General features: G+C 41.6%; 1 protein-coding gene across 1 annotated transcript; it reads right to left on the bottom strand.

Annotated features, from left to right (window-relative positions):
- Positions 1-651: 651 nt before the first annotated feature.
- Positions 652-11779, bottom strand: LOC146175501 (cystatin-2-like). Its single transcript, XM_084581896.1, has 3 exons — positions 11545-11779; positions 2658-2762; positions 652-1034 (listed from the first exon to the last, which is right to left on the bottom strand). Exons 1-3 carry the CDS (start codon positions 11755-11757, stop codon positions 948-950), a joined length of 405 nt encoding a protein of 134 aa, XP_084438022.1. The 5' UTR covers positions 11758-11779; the 3' UTR covers positions 652-947.
- Between the last annotated feature and the right edge of the window lie 9204 nt (positions 11780-20983).

Raw genomic sequence — 20983 nt, 5'->3', positions numbered from 1 at the left:
AAAGTAATCCATTGGATATAAAGATAGGGCATATTCCAAGCCGTTGAAATTAAATTTATGACTGTGAATTAGGTTACCGGAAGAAAAGTAATGCATGCTTATAATATTGGGAGACGGGAAGAAGAGAATTAGGGGAATTAAGCGTGCGTGCTATGGTATACCGGCCATAATTTAAATGCGCCCAGACGTTACAAAGACTGCCTCCCGCGATCCCGTGTAGGTGGCTGTTTTGTCATGAACTCATGGTTATAAAAAAAGAAAAAGGCGAAGAGCTTGGATGAAACTTCGTATTGAGGAGAATCGTAATGTCGGGAAAATCACGTAACTTTTTGAGGTGGCGCCATTTTTGTCACGTGGTTATATCACGACAACTTTAGATGTGATGTCACGTGTAGAATACAATTGTATTGGGCTACTTTGTGATTAATAAGGCCACTTTTGATGGCGTTGATTTTCAAATGTTGGCACTCGTTGAGGTATACACTACTACTAGGATAGGTTTTTGTGGCGCCCTGTTTGAGGAGTCGTGCCAGTTTTGATGTCTTCACTTTTGGAAATCAGAAGCGGCCTGTATTGATGTTAGAGGTAGTTATTTATTAGAATGTGAAATATTTATATTCACAGAGTAATTTGACAAGTCGTTTTCTTTGGGTAATTTTTTTATTTGGTCGAACAAGAATTGGCGGTGAAAAAAAACGCAACGATATATTGGAATGCCCGGGGGAACTCATCCGAAGCTTTCAGCAAAATTTAATATTTACACTTTTAATGGTCGCTAAATGCTCCTTAAAAGCAAATGCATATTCACTGCAATCATAAGAATGCGCATACAAATAAAGAAACTGGCAGAAAATTACCTCTCCAATTATTTTGCATGCTATGGAAAAAAAAAGAGAAGGCATTGGATTTTTACATTGTTGTATATGTCCGACACGACGTCGGCAGGGTTACGCGGAGCCACATGTAAATGAGGTGATGGAACGCTGCTTCAGCCATGGCACGTCGTAGATTTCCGCGGTACAGGTGTCTTTAACCTGCGGAAGAAAAAAAATTGCTATGACGTTTCATTCCGCATTCACATTAAAGCACTGCATGGAAGGGGACGGAAAGAAAGTACAGCTTTCTATGCCGCTGTGAAAGACCCAAAACCGAACCTAACATAGGCGGCACTGCAATCTTTGGGACAGAAATGCTTTCTTGAATGCGTGGGCCCTTATGTCGAGAGTCGAAGTCGGGCTTTTATTCTGTATAGAGTTAAATATAAGTGCGACGTTACAGCAGCGACTGCGACGGACAGAAAAATTAAGTGGACGCTCAAGCTTTGCCTTGAGAATGCGCAAGATTGCGCATTTAATACTGTTTTTTATTTGTATGGATTTTTGGAGTTGGGAGAGTAGCACAGAGTTTGCCAAGATCTTGAGCTAGTTTCTTTTGGGAAAAGAAACTAGAAGTATTTGCCTCATTTATTGGTTGGTGGAAATCCACATTTACAATGAAGGGCATGCAATTAAATGTGCATATGACGTCGTTTTCAGTCCCTGTCGAAAACTAGGTTCCAACTTGATTAAAAGATGGGTCGCCAATGGGAAGCTGTAAGTTATGGCACCGCCCTTAATGCTACGGAGAGAACGGCTTCATCATAGTTTTGATACGGAATCACGTGCATATTTTCCCGACAAGTTTATGAACAGACTATATTGAGACGCTGAAAAAGCCGACGGTGAATGATTTTCATCCGAATGAGCTGTATACGCTGTGCGTAATAATACAATGGCGTGCACTGAAAACAATTACAATTCTGGTAGACCGTACTTGAACTTCCTGACAAGAGAAAGGAAGCTCACTAAGGAGCACCGCGTCCAAACATCATTGGTCATTCAAAGCCCGACGCCAAGTTGACGACAAGGATTCAGTAAATGTAGCTTTAAACTCTCCTGAGTTCTGGCCATAATGCCATGATCAGAATTTAGACGTAGAAAAAAATCATGCACAATGCCAATAGGCATGGCTGGTTTAGTGTTTTGAGTTCACGCTAGTTACAAAAAATAAAATCATTTTTCTAGGGTCCACATATTGTACACGTCATGCTTCAGTGCAGTGTAATCCTCATTATAGGTCACGAGCTGTGCAGTCCAAGACGTTATTTTTATTAAACATAGAATGAAAAAAGAAGGTAGAACTTTCAGTGCAGCTATGACCGATTCAAAACGGAACCTAACATAGGCGGTACTGCATTCATGCGGTACTGCAAGAAAACATGAGCGTTTTCTTGAGTGCTACCGTATTTCCCAAGCTCGATTGTAAATATTCTGGCGAAGCGCCTTGATAAATAAACTAGTGGAAAGAGCTATATATTGAAATGTGTTTCATTACATAATAGAGTAATTCTTATCTGGGGCAAATAATGGAAAGGAGAAATATCACTTTCTTGAAAATATTTTTTCTCTTTAATAATGCTTCCCAAGTCCTAGAATGTGCACTCGACTTCCCGTTCTCTTGGACATGCAGATAGCTATACTGATGTACTAAGGCCGGGATACCAAACACCGACCCAACTTTGAGTATCACATATGCTGCTGAAGTCTCAGTCTAACTGTGAAAATTCATGCCTGTGGTGGCTGAAGCAAGCAGAGAAAGCAGTTGGTATCTATGCTTACATCTTGCGTCTTGGGAAGACACTGTTCCTTACTGTACTCCTCGGTCACAGGGCACGTGGATTCAGCGGTCTTGAATGTGATCCTGTAGTTCATTCCGGCGACAACCTGCATGGAGCGAGCAAAAAATTATCGGATATTTCGACAATAGATCGGGGAAGGTGATTTCAACTTGCTGATGTGTTGGGGATAAATGAATTGTAGAAATGATTGATGTGGTATGAAGGAACGCCAACCTTATGACGATGGTCGATGCGAGCTGAAACTTAACAAGATGGAGTTTATTCGTAACAATGGGGTGGCCATGATATATCTTATGAAATAGGCAAAGACGGAATGTATTTCGATGCTGTAATAGCACTGGTAATGATAAGCTTGCTTTCACGGCAGTGACGCTGGAGTTACGATGATAATTAGAGAGAATGAAGCTAGCTGCCCGGTTCTGTACAGATTCAAGTTGATGGATGAGCGTCTCTTGACAAAGGTCCCAGATAGATGCAGAAGATTCCAGTTTAGTACTAACTAAATATTTGTAAATCAGTAATTCTATAGGACTAGAAGAAAGCTGAAAATTGCGACGTATGTATCCTAGCATGCGATTAGCGTTGTTGATTGCCTGGTCTACGTGCATCTTCCAGGAAAGGTTCGAAGAAATCAATACACCTATATATTCGTAATAAGGCACAGATTCCAGGTTACAAGTGTTAAGATGACATGACGGCAATGTGCTATTACGGCAGGAAACGTGCATTTACTTGCATTTATTAGTGTTTAATTCCATGTTCCACGTGTTAACCCAATCAAGAACATGGTCGATATCAAATTGAAGAATACTTACGTCAGAATCATTGTTAATTTTGCGGCATATGACGCAATCACTGAAAAAAAAGGTTAATTGATGAGCATAACTTATTGAGTAAGTCGTTTACGTAGATTAGAAAAAAGAAGGGTCCCAGCACGAAACCTTGTGGCACCCACGAGTCAACTGGAGAAGTGAAGGAGGAAATATTATTAGCTGTGACATATTGCGAACGGTCAGTGAGGAAGGAAAGCAGCCATGCAAGAACGTTAGTATCAAGGTTAAGTTTACTTGGTTTCAGAAAAAACAGCTCATGAGAGATCTTGTCAAACGCTTTTGCGAAATCTAGGAATATACAGTCAGCAATGAAACCCCTGTCAAGAATGGAATTTAGATCATGTGCGAACGGTAAAAGTTGTGTTTCACAGGAAAATGAGTTGAAAAATCCTTGCTGATGATTAGTAAAAAAGACGTTTTACTGTAGTAAAAATGCAAGGTGAGAGTAAATGACATGTTCCATGATCTCCATGTAATGCTCGTTCGTGAAATGGGTCTATAATTACGAGCCAAATGTTTACCCCAGATTTGTGCAAGGGGATGTCTCAAACTTAAATAAATCTTTCTTGTACCAGTGTTCATTTAATGCTTGGCGGAGCTGTTTTCCCAGAGAACACTTCGAAATATTCCCCCTCTGCAAAGCCACTCCGGTTGCAGGTTGCCTACTCCATTTTGGCCACCTTTACAATTTTAAGGAGAAATCCTTTCTAGGCTTATGGTGAAATCTCACGTCCGCGAGATTTCTCCGCGAGTTGCCGCGATATTTGTGCGCGAGATTCCACGATATGTGTCCTGCAGACGACGCAAAAGGTTCTGACGCCGATATAATTTCCCTGGTCAGGACGTTGCAATAATTCTGACGTTGACATATACTCTTCCCGTTCGGCTAGTTAGGCCTAGTACGTATAAAAAGCCCCGTAGGGCTATTTGTAAATCAGTTCAGTTTCGCATGTCGAGGAGAGGAATCCTGAGATACCGATGTCACCCACGACGAAACCAGAGAAAAGAAATAAATAAAAGTATAACAAGTACACAAAACATGCAATGGTAGAAGAGAAGAGGCAGAAGAAAAGAAGGAAGAAAGGCTTTGACCATTAAGCTCCTAGCTAATTGAAGCTGAGTGCAATCCTGTATTTTTTTGTGCCTCCTTTTTGAATTTCGCACCTGGAAACAATAGGTTAGGCAGGGGGCGGGGTAAAAGAACAAGAGGTAGATAGCTGGCGGATGAAGTGGGTAATTCTGAATTCTCCTGTTAACGTGGCCACTTTTGGCATGGGGAGGGTGGGTTCCACCATGTTTTGTCTATGTGTTGGACGGGAAAACCATGCGTGGGGGATTAGAGCCATCTGTTCCGTGATATATAGAAAGAGCGAGCAACATGGTTCGAAAAGAATTTAATCTTGGAGCTATCATATGGGTGACCTGAATGAAGCCATGAGCGCAAGGATATATTAAAGGTTTTGCCCACTTTGAGGCTAAACTCAGGTTGTTTAGGTAAGACATACTATCTATCTTTTTTATGTGTTCATGTCGAACTATCTGCTGGCTCGAATGCAGATCTCCTGCGACGAAAAGTCAGCGGTGTTGATTTAGTGAATGGCAGTAATACGAAAGTAGACTGATCGAAGCGTGGTATCAAGACAAGAAATTGTTCTTTCAGCCGACGCTGCGCACCACACTCCGCACATGCTGTTCCACATCTGTGGTCAAAATCACTCTCTTCCACTTAACGTATCCGCTAATGTCCATCGTCACAAACACATGCCATACCGGGAGCAAGGATTGTGTTTCATAATGATTCCGAAGTTACACCTAGCTGCTGTGAACCACCATGTAATATTTGAAATGCAAGGAGAAATGCTCTTTGCCTTGAAGCCAATAATACGTACATGAAAAGGGGTCAGCCTCCACGCGCATAGTTAGTGAAGCACAAGTATAAAGAAAATTGAAAGAATAAAGAGAATTGAATTGGGCGCCGTCGCTTGTAGGCAAAGAAAATCAAATTACATGTCGAACTTGTGGTTGTATTTCACACAGTGCAAAAATTGTGTTTCTTCTTCTTAAGTGGGACGGTGGCCAGATTGATGAGACGATTGCAAGTAATTACGTTAAAGGAGAGAGAAACAAAAAACGCAGTCTAATTTGCAATGCCTATAAAAGCCTTGTAGACGTTCTGAAGCAAGCGGGAAGATTTACATCCACTTTATGAGCCCTGAAAAGACGCGGAACCCGTTCGTGGAAGAACCTTGACACCTGGCAAACACGGCACGCCTGCAATTATGGCGCCCAGCGGCCTTGGCTAGTAAGGCGCGTGTGCAATATTAGAGGTGGTTTTCCATCCAAGCAGAACGTACCGGTGTGGACAAATGTAAACGGAGGTCGCTATTTCTTCATAAAACTCTTCACTCGTAGCGCAATTGAAACTGGCAGTCGCGGTATGTGCAAACCGGTAGTAGTCGCCAGCGCCCTTTCACTTGGACAAATATTTTCTTATCTCCAGCGCAGAAGGCGTGACATTAATTTGAACGGTAAAGTGTACTCTGTTTACTTATGTCCGCACCTGTGCATCACGTATATGCAAGCCGTCTCACGCATCTTTTCCGCGCTCCTAGTCCCTCATAAATGCCCCGCCGGGGTGGCGCAGTGGCTACGGCGCTCGACTACTGTTCCCAAGGATACGGGATCGAATCCCCGCCTTCGCGGCCGCTTTTGAATGAAGGCGATAAACAAGGCGCCAGTTTTCTGTGCGATCTCAGTGCACGTTAAAGAACCCTATAGGCTTCCACTATGGCGTCTCCCATAGCCTAAAGAACGTGAAGCAAGGCGATATATTGAGAGGAAAATCAACAGAAAGAATACTCCTAACAAGCACGAGGTTAAGTGTATGCGGTGGTACAAATAAGATGGAGGCATATATTACGTACTTCTTTCTGTAACCAGAAAGAAAGTGGTATTGCTCATAAAACAATATAAAACAAGAACAGATAACAGAAATAATGATTTGATCGCATCAAATTGAAACGTAACAAAATAGGAACACACGCGCTACAAGAAACGTAGCTTCGAACGTGTCGAAGAATCGGTGACCATAGCAACCTGCATTTTCTGTCCGTGTTTTTCTTGCGTTAATTGAAACCAACAAAACGCAAAAACGAAAGAGATTCCAAGCATATAACGAATGTAAAAATGTTCATAAACGAAAATGGAAGTGCAGTTATATAACAGTGGGGCTTTGTTACGGGATTCCACTTTACCTTTTAACATGTATAGGGCGTCACTCGGTTGTGAAGCCTCACGCATGCGTGTAAATGCATTTGCATGGAGCTTTCCTAAATAACATTTTCAGCATATTGATGTTGCACATCGCGGCATGATTAGAAAGGTGCTCTTCTTATCAGCCTTCAGGACTGGGGGACAGTTTTACTTTCAACTTTCAAGACTAGTAAAAGATTCTCTGTTGTTAATCGATATGATCTAAGAACCCGTTAGCCAAAATATTAGAAGTATTCTTGATGTAAGGAGTGCATGTTTGTCATCTTGTCTGTAGCCTTCTGATTTCCAGTTTTCAGACAAAAATTTCATTACAAATCCGGTGCACTCCATTCAAACGTCAATATCCTAATACTGTGAGCGCCGCTCTAATGTTTCATCCAGTGTTGCCAATCAGTCATATTTAAGCCCTTAGTTTGCTTTGCGCAGCCAGCGCAAAGTTTCTGAAAGGCTAAATTAAGGACCTCACACATATGAAAGGCCAAGAAAATGAAGAATTATTTCGCTAACAAATACATTTTTATGTGCATGGCATGAGTTTGAGCGGCGGCCACTTTTCAATCCGGTGACCGGCTAAAAACACAAGCGAATAAGCATTGATGCATACATGTTAACAAGAGAGAAAGCTCATGGTCACGAAAAGTTCTGTGCTTACACACGATATTGCCGGAAAAATGAATCTGCTTACGGCACAAATGCATTTGAACTTAAGGAGCACTAGTCGTCCCAAAATGAGAGGCAATGAATTTATAGACGACGGTGGGGGACTCACGCTAATGTTCATTTCTGGTTTGGTTTGGTTTGTGGGGTTTAACGCCCTAAAACGACTCAGGTTGTGAGTGACGCCTCAGTGAAGGGTACCGAAAATTTCGACCACCTGGGTTCTTAAACATGCATCGACATCGCATAGCCCACAGGCGCCGAGATTTCCGGGTCCATAGAAAAGCGGCCGCCAGGGCCGGGCATAGCTGCATGCTTTGCATTGGGCTACATACACAGTATGATTGGAAAATGCTTTTTGGTGAGAAGGTGCTGGATTCAATCCTCCTGTCCAATTTTATTGTTCGTGACACTGAATATTGACGAGCCGGGGGCTCTCACGGAGCCTTAAATCTTTTCAATCAACACGCGCTCTTTCCCTTCTATCTGGATGCTTACAGATGCAGAGCATCTGCGCATGCGCGAACTGTTTGTCACGCGGCAACCGGGATAGAAAAGTGGTGAAAATCAGACACGGGGATTCCGACGGGAGTGCTGCTGGGGCGTGATTTCCCTGTCGGCGACTAGCACGAGCCACCCGGATGTAGACGGACGATGCTTCGGCACCTTACTAGGATGAAGACGGAGGACGAAAACGGTATCTCCGGAGATGGATGAAGGCTGTAGCCCGACTTGCTGTCACGCGTGAATTGTTGTTGCTTGTATGACTCCGAGAACATTTCTCACGTCAAGCTGCCCTTTTCACGCCGCAGTGTGGTTTTTGTTGCCACTGCAAAGCTATGTTTTAACCTTGGCATTGCACTGTCGGAAGTCTCGTCCGCATGCTTTCCTCCGTTGCTGAGTATGATGTGCCTTTTAAAACCTTTTGTTGATCCAAAATAAACCAGTGCTATTATGCAGACTGTGGGTGAGTAACTCGTCAGCGAGACCACGGCTCACAGACCCGTGTTCTAGAAGAAGGGCTTCAAGGGATAAGGTTTCATATTTATCATTGTACGCAGTGGTCCTTTGAAAGGCGCTTGAGTATTTTTCAGAGTCAATATTCTTCCTCACACACGTGTCATGTGCATCAAAACCATCATTGGCTGATTGCAATAATTGTTCACTACTGCTCATTATTCTGTGGTCCTAAAAATAATAATTGATTTGTTTTTTTATGTGGTTTTTCTTTGCGTTACTCAAAGAAGCAAATTACAATAAAGAGATCATGCACAGAATATAGATTCTTTTTTAAAGAGCGTTGGGAGTTTTCAGTTTCAGACAATTTATATTATAATCTTTTCATAGCGTATTGTTATTTGCGATCATGTTCTGAAAACGCGTTCTGCTTTCTAGTTGTATTATGGGGATTTCTAACTGGAGGGAAGCAATAGATTCCCCTTATATGCTTCCCAATTCTTCGTAAGTGTGGTTTGGTTGTGTGTTTTGTAATTTGGCCTTTATTCATGTGAGCGATTTAGGCTGTCGATGCATCTTTTTGTTGGGAAATTTGATTTTGGCATACTCTAGAAGATGCACGGGAAGCTAACGCAAAAGTAGAAATCTTCTCCAGGAAATACAGAGTCCACATCAAAAAAGAATTTGGACGGGGGGCTATTTGACTGCTGTTTATAAAAGCCGTTACCGCTTGCATGCGAAAAAGCAAACTTAGTATTGTGATTTGCAGGAGTGGCGAAAGTAGTATAAAATAAGGCATGTAATTGAAAAGGTATTAATTTTTGCTTGTTACCTCGAAATCTGAAGAAACGCAAGTTACGGAAATATCGATAACTGCCTAAGGACACGAGTACATAAAATGCAGATGAGCAACTGAAGCAGAGTGCAGGAAAAGTACATGGTATGAAACAGCTTATAAAGTCGATTCAATATCTGGGGTAAAATCACACAGAGCGCATAAAACATTTTATGTCACTGCACATGTTTTGCGCTACTTTGCAATGGTTTCACACTAACCTTCTTTCATGGATGCCTACACAGCCTTTGTACAGCCATGTGTGCTTAAACCGCCGTTACAATTACCGTTGCTCTAACTACGCACACTACAGAACAAAGACATCCCCAGATCTCTAAAATGAACTTTGGACTGTGGCATGAGCTTATTTTCGCAAATATTCTAATTTCATTGCCCACGTGAGTTGCTCTGTCTATGCCCACTTCTTGTTCCGAATTTCGAACAGGACGATATTAGCTCACCTTTTCGCCCACCAACCCTCGTTTTCTTTCACTAAACGATACACCTTCCATCTCCCGGTCCAGAGCCCCCGCGTTGTCCCCGATTTAGAGAAAACCCTTTGCGTTACCGTGACAGTTTCTGCCCCATAGGTGCACTGTACTGATAACACACGGCTGTTGTATGAACCAGGCTAAAATAGCACTGGTTTTTATGAACTGCTGCAGAATAGTGGTTTCGACTATTACGAAATGTGGCGCAACAAACACAAACACAAGAGAAGAGACACAACAACGGTGGGTGTTGTGTCTCTTCTCTTGTGTTTGTGTTTGTTGCGCCACATTTCGTAATAGTATGCAGCACCAACTAGCCCCTCAAGCTGTTATTTAGTGATTTCGACCTCTAGGTTAGCCATGCAGCCTGGATATATCACCGTATTGAATTTCCTACCTTTTTAGCAGCTTCGTTCCCATCCAAACGGACTTGATGTTCAATGTTCCGGTTATACCCGCTACAAGTCAGCTTGCAATTTTGAAATGAATTGTATGCCATACAGAGAAAAGTTGCTTCGAAATGCCCTCCACTCGTATACCTCCTCAATGGGATATTGCGTAGTTCCTACCCTCGAGATTTTCTTGCTGGCTGCACCATGTTCTAGCGGACGTGTTTGAGGAAATCAATACGCTTGCTGCTATTGGCGCTGCTCTTTTCGTGCCTTAACTGCACCAAACGTCAAATAATGTCTCTTTGTATGTTGAGGATTTCTTGCAGAGCAGTAACGTGAAGACATGATCACAGCAGGTAATATATTCATTACCATTATTATGCGGAAACTCATGTGTGACGTTTTTCCACATGTGTAACTTGTTAAACACTTTCCAGTAACCAGACGAGGAGCAGTCTTGGAAATCTATCTTCAGATCGGAGAAACAGTGAAATACTTTTCTAGCAAATTCAACGTGCAAATCCATTTTCCTGAGGTGCTCACTGAAGTCATCCCCCCTGTTGTTCGCCTATTAGAGTATAATTCCTTCACTAACCGGGTGCTATAATATGAGGTAATTATCTGGGACCGTTTCATGTCAACCATCAATCCCTAGCTAAAGCGAATATATGATGAGGTTAAGATTCTATTAACTCATAAGGCCATGTATCTTTCAGCGAGCTCGTGAAACGTATCGATTACTCGCAGTGTGCGAACTCATCATGTCTGCCGGTTAGGGTTTCTCTTTAAGACTGTAACATTTCGCTACAATGCTAATACTTACAATTATTTTCCTTAATCCTCATGCTGTAACACAAAACAAAGGCGAGCAGTAAAAATAACCCCTTCGAACGTACGTAATAATTGCTTCTTATTTTCCGTACACACTTACAAAATTTAGCAAGCTTAACAGCGAGAGTGTGGACCAGAATTCTCTACTAATACTTGAAAAGTGGCTGCAAACGTCATAAATTTAAACCTGTTTAAATGCTTGTATTTCGGCTACTTTCCCACCCTGCTATGATTGTACAGGAGTATCGATAAATAAATGAAATATTCTCTTGCTTTTGTAGGCCTCTTCGTAATATTAAATAATGGCAAGATAATGCTGAAAACGTGGCTTAAGTGTTTCTCTTTACATGTATTTTTGGTTCAACAAAAGTGATCTCGCAGTAGTTTTCGTTTCTAAAAAGAACAGGGCGATCAAGATTAGATGCACCTACATGTCGTGAGCTGTTGGAGGTAAATATTCAGTGCTTGATTTTATGAGTTTAGTTTTTGGTGCTAAGTAACAAAATAATAATCAGGCTGATGATAATGATGAACAAAATTTTCTGTTTAGTTTCCATTAAAAACATATACTCGTTCACGTGAGATCAGCAAAACGTACCTGGCTCTCCACGTCGGTGACCTCTAGCACTGTGTCGAAGAACTCCCTGTCGCCGACTTGCTTGCTGATGGCGAAATGCGCTAACTCTTTGTAGAGCTCATTTCCGTCAGCGCTCTGCTTTTGCCAGCCTCCAAAGAGCGGCAGGGTCTCCTGGGCTTCACAGCATACTAAAGCGGCCGCCAGGAACAGCGCCAACACGAAAGGCGACGCCATGGCTTGTACGCAGCTGCGAGTCGCCGACAGAGCCAGAGTTAGCGCTTGCCGCCGTTTTGTACAGTCATCTTGCCCTCCGCCGAGTTTCAAAGGAATATCAGGGATTGCAAGCTCTTCTCAAGTTCAATCGCTCACTCAGGTGCCGAAGAATGGCGTAAAGTAGATTATAGAGCGTTAACTGCGCCAACAACGGTTTATAACGTTGACGCTGTCACTGAAGTAGCATTTTGTTCTTATGACAAAAGAAAACTCAGGGAGGTGACCATTCTGCGACCAAATGGGTGTTTAGAGCGTCACGTAATAATAGTCCCCTTAGAAACGATCGGAATGGTGAGGCACTAGTTACTTGATTTGATCTACTGGCTCCTTCCGGGGGATCTTAAAGGCCTGAACTGCTTGACAGCATTAATATTAGACTTATTCCGACTAACTGTTTTGAAACAATTGCAACCTTCTACAGGTAGCGACAATATTGGGCTCTCCTTCCGACCAAATGGATTGGGAGGTGATTTCCTCTGTTTATTGTAGATATTTTGCACCCCCGCTTTTTGAGGTCTGGAGACTGAGTTACGGTAGGCTGCATATGGAATTGATTTGCTATCAGGAGAGAAAGAATGTGGAAAAAATTTGGATGATGTATACATATCACCAAATCTTACAGAACTGAATATCTTTATTTAAATGTATACTTTAATGGTTAGGCACATGAAAAAGGAAGAAAACATTAAAACGCTTCGACGCCCGTTATTTGAAACAATGCAACATTTCTGTGAATGGAGTGCAGTTCTGATGCAACAACGCATGCATATGCCGTTGCTTCACTTCTCCGTCTTTTAAAGAGAAAATCTGTGGCCACTCATGCAGGAATATTTGTGTGTTGTGGGACGGTGTCAGTGGGTCTGAACATCACAAGCTTGTCACAGTTTAATGGTGGCCCTGTTTATAGCATTTTATTCTTTCTGGCTACGCACATTTCGGTGGAAGAAGTACGTAATGTGCGAAAAAAAAAATGCTTGTAGTTTAGCTTAGGTTAAACCTAGTGAAGCGATATCTCCTGCCGAGGCGCGCGGCGCGCTTCTATATATACTCAAGACTGATGTCAGCTATCATGTGTCTCGCCACGCAGCAGCTCAGGCGTTATATATATATATATATATATATATATATATATATATATATATATATATATATATATATATATATATATATATATGTATATATGAAGGAAAGAAGCCAACAGTCGGCGAGGCCAAGGAAAGCATTGGGGATGGTACTTTGTCTTTTTTTTTAATGTTTACTTGGATAATCACAGAAATTAGTAATGTAATCTGTTTAGGGGAAAGATAATTAACACAAAGTAGAAGAAATATATATATATATATATATATATATATATATATATATATATATATATATATATATATATATATATATATATATATATATATATATATATATTCATTGGAACTGCTATATTTTCAATATAGTCAATAATGTGACACAATAGTTGCTATACATAAAGATAAATATGACGGGTTTAAAGTAGTACGTATCCGATTCACAAGCAGCAATCTTTTCTTCTGGTACAGTATGGACGAGTGCACGTTAAATAAGTACAGAATTCGACATATCAACATCACTTGTTTTCTGCGTTCAAGGCATGGACCCGTTCCAGCGAGTTCAGTGATTACAAACGTGTTCCTATGTTTTTTTCAAATTTTCTAAATGACCTTAATTTTATTTACCTTTTCATAATTTTTTTCTTCCTAATATGTAATCGTTATTACAGTTTTTCACCTTTGCAACACTGTGGATAGCTATCACTTTCAGAGGGTTTTCATCATGAAAATAAGCAAATAAATCTTGCATCTAGTACTAGTTTTTGCAATTGTCGGAGTACGCATTTGCGTAGAAGCACTATGTCTTGAACGTTTGCGCTGAGCTAGAGAGCCCTGCAGAGAAAGACGATAACGAAAGACAAAAGGCAGAGAGTAGGAGCGCGAGGTTATATTCAAGAGTTCATGTGAATCTCGTCAATAAATTTCTTCCGCGGCAGTGCTCGTGGCTCGTGGCACGGTCGTCCTTACAAAGCGCTCAAAAACCTCCGCGTTGCTGATGATTCAAAGCCTTAGAAGTAACCTTCCGATGCATTGCGAGCAAAACATCATCGAAAAAGTCTACCGGGCGCATGCCAACATCTCTTTTTCACGACCTGAGACGCAACCCTCGGGTGCGCCCATTCCACACGGCGCTCCTTTCACGAATATTCAAAGTGTGATTAGCACAGTATAGTTACACGTAACAGAGTTGAAACTTGGGTTAGTTGGTACATGTTCTTGAAAACAAAAACAGTCAAAAGACGAAGAACAAAAAAGAAGACGAGGCACCCACATCGACTGTCCAGTCGATGTGTGTGCCTCGTCTTCCTCTTGGTCCTTCGTCTTTTGACTGGTAGTTACACGTGAATGCTAACCTCAGCAGGCAGAATAGCAAAGGGAAAATAAAAGTGGCGGTTAATTTTTCAATGAGCTACAGCAATTTCTAGCGCTTGCACTTCGGTTTTCGTGTGTATGGGGCTGCTTGCACTGCTTATATTTCTCGTAATTACCGCTTCTGCCACTCACACCACTGAATGCTGAAGTCTGGCTGTACCCTCACCGCTGTCGCGTGAGCCATTGATTTCAGCCCGCCGGGCTCTTCGTAGTGCCGTAATGTCTCCTGTAATCAAAATACCGGCAACGTCTATCGGGTACCAGAGCTAGAACAGGACTCAACGCAGCGCGAATCACGAGGCCCTGAGGTACGGTGCGACGTAATACGGATGATTGCTCAAAACGCGGACGCAGTTCGTACCATACTTAGCGTTTGCTCCTTGTGATATTGAGCTGATAAATTGGCGTGAGCTCTACTAGATTTCTGTACTTGAAAGGAATCTGGGGGAATGGCTTCACACGAACGGCTCTGCAATCCGTCTTGGGAGGAAGCTGTCATAGGGCTGACGCAATAAAACTGCAACTCGAAAAAACAAATACCGACCAGCTACTGTGCTAGGGCTATAATGAAAGCTAATCCTAAAATCTTCCTTTCCACGAGGACAGGTTGTTTTTAATATGGTCGTTTGCATTAGGATAGTGATAGGCGACTGTATTTCTCAGTGATTGCGCGAGATCTTTTAGATGTCCTTGCGGTACCCTTATGCGGCAGATTGTGATGTGATGGCATCAGGTGCCCTATCGTGCACGATAGCCAGCGTCTATAAAAAAGCAGCATCTCATGACGTCTCACCACATAATTGTGTGTGAAAGTAGCAAACACCCCAATCTCCTACGTGAAACGACACGTTACGCGATGAAAATGTGGAAAAGATTGCGTGTGAAATAAATTCTGCAGTGTTTCAAATGAGTTATATTATTAAGTGATAATTTAAATGCATAAAACATGATTGGTTATATACAGGTTTCCAACCTAACTCTCTTGGTTTGCTAGCCAAAAACTCCACTATATATATATATATATATATATATATATATATATATATATATATATATATATATATATATATATATATATATATATATATATATATATGCGGGGTGTACATTAATGTCGTGTGGTAAATGAATCTAGCAGTAGAATCACGATGAGGCGTCGATGATCTAGCATTCAGAGCAAATAAGTACTCTCAAGTGCCCCCAGTAAAGTTTCGTTGAGTTACCATTAAAGAAGATACGGTGCCCGCGTTCAAAGAGTGGTCGCTTCATGCATGTTAAGAAAATGGGTAGTGTCAAGGCCGACGTTCCTATGGGCAAAAGAAAAAGCAGTAATTCTGGAAACTGTGCACAGGCCCAAGATTTAGTTACACTACCAGCTTTCAATCTTTGCGACCTCTAAACTCTCAAGCTAAGAGAGGTAACAAATTAAGGTTGAAGGTGGTCCTATCCGCGTCCAAATAATTTAGAATTTTAATGGATAAACAAAATTACGAAGCAATGCGTTCTATTTTAGTCATTAACCTTCAAGACGCCACCGTAATCAATTGAGAAAGAAATGCGGGACAGGAATTTCTACGATGTACTAATCGCTGGGTGGTTAACTAGCTGTTTTTTTTTTTCAGTCATATACTACTAAATAGATTTTTCTGCGGAAAAAAAAATGCATGATGGCGTAACGCTGCATTGCGCTCTTAAACTGTCTAGCATATCATACGCTAGATTGTAACTAACCGTTGTATGAAGATCGGCGATGAGGTGTCAGCGGCGATGGATGATTCAGTAGTGGGCGTGCAATAGGCGCCAAGAGTATCGCGTATCCTGCACGAGATTCCAGCAATGGACAATACAGAAGCCGAGAAACGACGGGTGGGAATGGCCGTTGAAGGATGCAAACGACACGTTGACCAGACTGTCTGCGCGGCCTTCGTGTGAGAGAAGATATAGCTTGTGACATGACCTTCGCTTTTCATTGCTTCATTTTGTGTTGTGGGATGAGGAAAAAAAGGCAGTGACAAAGAAGAAAAACAGGAAAATCAGGTGCGTCATGCTTTGAAGTGGCTTGCCGTCACCTACGCAGATCGTTGGCGGGAGAGATGAACAAAAAGCGCACGTGTGGCTCTTGAGGGACCTGGAGGTCGTAAAGTGCAGATTAGTGCCAGAGGCGGACAGGTTTGTACCATAATAGTCACGCGTATAATAACTGCACCTTTCTTGGAACAGACAATATATGCAGACTGAGACAATGTTACGAAAACATATGGTTTTATGTCGTGTGTACAGAGGCTAGATGTTTTGATTTAAAACACAAGAAGATGCCGACTGCATGTGGCTGGATTTTACGAAGGCTTATGTAAAAGTACGCCACTTTTTCTTGTGAAGCTACGCAAACTAAAGCCAGACTCTCTTTTCTTGACAGGAATACATTTTGTAACCATTCTCGTTAATTTTATAATAATGCTTATCCTTCACTGAGCCCTTGCCATTTAGCGTGCCCAGGATATGTATTAGGAAAGTATCTGACTTAAACTAACGACGTAACTAGCCGCATATCTTCCAACTTTCATTTGGGCGCAGATGACGGTGTGATTTACGGAGGCAATAATGACATTACTGAAATCAGCACTCTAATCTGAATTTTGTATCTTAATGGTATAATCTGATTAATGAAACTTTTTCCTACTAAATGCAGTCTTGTTTTTGGAGCATGATGTCCTCCTGCTAGATGTTACCTTAACGACGCTCTACTAGAGCCTGTCGCGTGATATGGCTATCTCTCGTATTCAAATTAACTCTTCTCCGACTTCTCTATAACTTATTTCTTCTTTGTGCCTAGCATATCAACATTGTATTTATGTGATAACTTTTCCAAGAGAGCCTAACAAAACTAATAGTCTGTCACCGCCCCTTCAATGTTTCTATAGCCCCTTCTTTTGAAAAACTCAAGCTGTACAAAATGCTTCTCCACAACCAATTATGATATGCTTCAGCAATTCCGAATCTCAGCTGCAATAACCTAATTATAGCACTTGAGATTGTTGATAACTCTGCCAGTCTAAAGCTCATCAACAACAGTGCTGCAGCTGTCGTCTCCAGAGAAAACACGTTTAAAACGCACTCTTTCGCTTCTCGTACTCGTAAAACATTTTTAAGGTTATGCTTACTTCGGAAATCCTTTTATGATTGCCTTAATCTGTCTGAAGAAATGATACTACTTCCGCCTTTCATCTCATCCTGTACGATCATGCTCACAAAATCGGAATTGCACGCCGTACACATCCCTCTTCGCTGTCTTTTGATCTGACGTACATCAGAGGACTGGAAGCTTCTATTAGAATTCAAAGCCAGCATTCAAGTTAATCTGCGCATTCCGTGAAAATTTATCTAATTTGTAACGTATGTTAACAGAAAATTTATCTGCGTTCGCTTCCTTATAATTTCGGCTAACATTGTACGCTGATGTTTATAAGAAATGCATTGATCGTTCTCTCGTTCTCTAGTTTGCTTATCGGGCGTGGGTACTGACACCTCAAACGGAGTTGTATAACCAGACCCATGGCGCTTGTACTTTGTATTTCGTTTGTTTTTGCTCACCTCTTTGCTTTTGTAACAACGTTCTTCTGAAATATCGTTCTATTTGAGGCTACTAGTAAATAAAGTAACTTAATATCCGTAACAACTCCTAGCTCACGAAATGAGCAATATTTCACCAATACACATTCTGAAATTGCAAATTAGCTGCATTAACTCAAAATTTCTTGAAACCTTAAAAAAACTGAAATATCTGATATTTTAGTGCTGCATATGTTTTCAGGACAGTGTGCTGCGAAATCGAAACGGAGTCTCAGAGAAGTGCTTAATTTTGCGTGAACATGACGAAGCTGGGGGCTTTGTTTCAAAAATGTAGGAAGCAAATCTGGATCTCTAGGTTTTACACTATGTGCAAGATTTTTTCGCCTTTGTTTGCTATATGAAGCATAAAATTCTCAATCGACAAATTACTTCGAAGGGCTGCATATAGTGGAGGGGCTCCTCGTCGTGCGCTGATATTGTGTATTCACTGGTGTTTGTGTATTTCTTCGCCTTTAAATTGCGGCCGCCGCAGCCGTCATTCTGTCTCGTAAACTTGGGACCATCATCCTCAAGCAAATTACACTGGGTTTCCTTCCGTTGTACAATGTTCTGAAGGTATACTGACATTTACATCGAGGCAAACGTGCTAGCCGCTGTGGATGGCTAAGATTCATGCTCTCGTGTATTCACCCATTAGAGCATAAAAATTCTTCGGATTTTCATATTTCTGATAAATTACTATAGCTTTAAAAATACCCATGAAAAAAACACTGCCGAACACGCCACTAAACGCGTTTTTAGGCAACATTTATTGCACAACTCTATTGAACTGCGTCGACGTTTACGCGGTAGAAAAGCAGATGGGAGAAAAGAAAAAAAGAAAGATAATATGAAAAGTTAGTTTTTACAATTTAGTTTCCATTGATGAAAACTCTTGATGTGTAGACGAAAAAGAATTCTGATATCAGCGATTCGAAGTGAATTTATCTATAGTCTAACCTGCACAATCCAGGCCCAAAACAGTTTCGACTCCCAGCAAAAAGCGGTTGCAAACGAATCAGTTAATTTATTTTCACATTTTAGCCTGTAACAGCTCTGCCTAAAGAATAAGTACCGCATTGCAGGATATTAATACAGACATCTTCGATCTGCCCTCAATTGATTTCAGTGTCATTCATTGAGATAACCAAGCAATCATGACGTGAATTTCTAAGAAATAGCACAGATGTTGTTTGGGATCCAGGTAGAGCGAGAGGAAGAAGATGGAAGATGGTACCCAGACGAAGACAAGTCCACTTGTCGAAACGTTGGCTCGACCTGCGAACTGAGGCGTCGCCCCTTTTCTTTTTTTTCTTTTTATTTGTTGTTTCCTCTCTGGGTCTCCTCTTTTCCTTATTGTTGGGCTCGGCCACTCTTATTACACTTTCTTCTGCTTCACTTCCAACTACATCTGTATCCAGAGCCCATGACTGGTTTTCAGAAATTGGTGTATAAAAGAGGAAAGACGCAGTATCTGTTAAGGTGACTTGAAGGTCACTTTCGTTTGCAGAGAGACCGTGGCTTTACACCGTGCAGTTAAGCGGTCGATTCAAAACCGCCCTGTGGGAGTCTGCTGGGTAGTACATATTCCCGCGCCTGTATCCGAATGCATGCAATCAGCATAAACCCATAGATTTAATTCGTAGTACGGCATGGATCACAAAAAATTTAGGACGCTGATAATGCTTTAAGTGCTGTCGTGATCTCAAATAGGCAATACATAACAAAATTTCAAGCGTTATACGACGAGCAAAAAATCGGAGTGGAAGTATAAGCCCGCTACCAGTCGATAGCTAGGCGAAGGCGACTGTATTTGGAAAATATTTCCCAAATGCAGTCTAGTGCTGTTTCCTCTTTCAAGAACGTTGTTTTCGTTGAGATAGGAAAAGTTTTCAGTGAACTCGTTTGTTGTCACCTTTAGTTGCTTGATGCACGGTTTTCAATTGCGCCGCTGTTGAAAGCAGAGGCGCAACGGATGATGTTTCTCGCGATCACGAATGAACCCGCGTATGTACTACATAGCTGGCTGTATTCTATAGCGGGTGTCTCAGCTAATATGAACCTAGGGTTAAAGAATGAGATATTTGAGGTAGGCCTGGGAACGCAGTTGTTTGCAGATGCCCATTCAATTGTCCTACTCTTGCAGGTGTAGACATCGACAGAGCATAAGACAGAGAACAAGTGAGCAACACTTGTGCAGTCTTATCAGCTGGCGTACTCTAGGCATCGTTTAAATTTTCCTGTTTCACTTGATATTGTTACTATTATTGTTCTAAAAAAATAATCTAGTTACCAGATCGGCTGCATATTTCGGCATGGGGGCATTTCCCGGAACACTATTGGTAAATAGGTCAATTATTTCTGATATCCTGCAGGAGTAACCTCAAGAAGAGCTCTGTAAAATACCTGTTTGGATAGTCTTCGGAATTGGTCGCTTCGTTTTTCATATTTGTATAACGATTCTTGCAGATTCGTTTATTTACGTGAAATCTCTTTTGCGACTACCAGTTTTTAATGCACAGAAAAATATATAAACAACCACCACTATTGATTCGACACAGCATACATTAGTGTTTGTTTTCTCAGAAAATGGACCAGCTGCTGCCGCTGACAGGCCGAATCCGGATATCACCACGCGGCTCTCAGGTTAGGGCCAAGCGATCAGTGTTACAAATCTGTATCCCTTCTTGTCTCCTACTAGCCACTCAAGCGCGTGGCGTGAACGTGCGCTGGCTTCTCCTTCCTTCCTAAGGCAAGATCGGCAGACCGCAAAACTAGTCGTGCATAGAGAGCGGCACCTGCCCTCGTTGTTCAATCAAGTTCATGAACAGTTCAATACACATGCCAGGCTTCGTCTGATCATCCGGCTGACATTGCTGGTCGTGCGAAACTTCTGCGGATACGACATGCTAAACGAGAACTGCAGACATCTGAATAGAATGCTTGGCATTTTAATGAAAGTAACATGAAAAGCGCCTGCTATAGGCTGACCGCTTCTGCATCTGCGAGTGCATCATTCGTGAGACGTCTGACTGTCTCCATGCTAAAAAGAACTTTTGCTCTTATTATGAAATATTGCAGAGTTAAACCTCGTAATTTCTTGTTTGTATTTATTTCCCGACTTA

The sequence above is a fragment of the Amblyomma maculatum genome, chromosome 10, assembly GCF_055883805.1.
Source record: "Amblyomma maculatum isolate TAMU_Amacu chromosome 10, ASM5588380v1, whole genome shotgun sequence".
NCBI classification, from domain to species: domain Eukaryota; kingdom Metazoa; phylum Arthropoda; class Arachnida; order Ixodida; family Ixodidae; genus Amblyomma; species Amblyomma maculatum.
Note: the sequence above shows the minus strand (reverse complement) of the source record. Positions and strands in the feature narration are given on the sequence as shown.

Excerpts from the sequence above, each read along its gene's own strand:
- LOC146175501 (XM_084581896.1), bottom strand. The coding sequence starts at position 11,757 with ATGGCGTCGCCTTTCGTGTTGGCGCTGTTCCTGGCGGCCGCTTTAGTA. Across the intron at positions 2,763-11,544 it reads TCACCGACGTGGAGAGCCAG|GTTGTCGCCGGAATGAACTA; the intron begins GTACGTTTTGCT and ends CGCTCCATGCAG. Across the intron at positions 1,035-2,657 it reads GTCTTCCCAAGACGCAAGAT|GTTAAAGACACCTGTACCGC; the intron begins GTAAGCATAGAT and ends TTTCTTCCGCAG.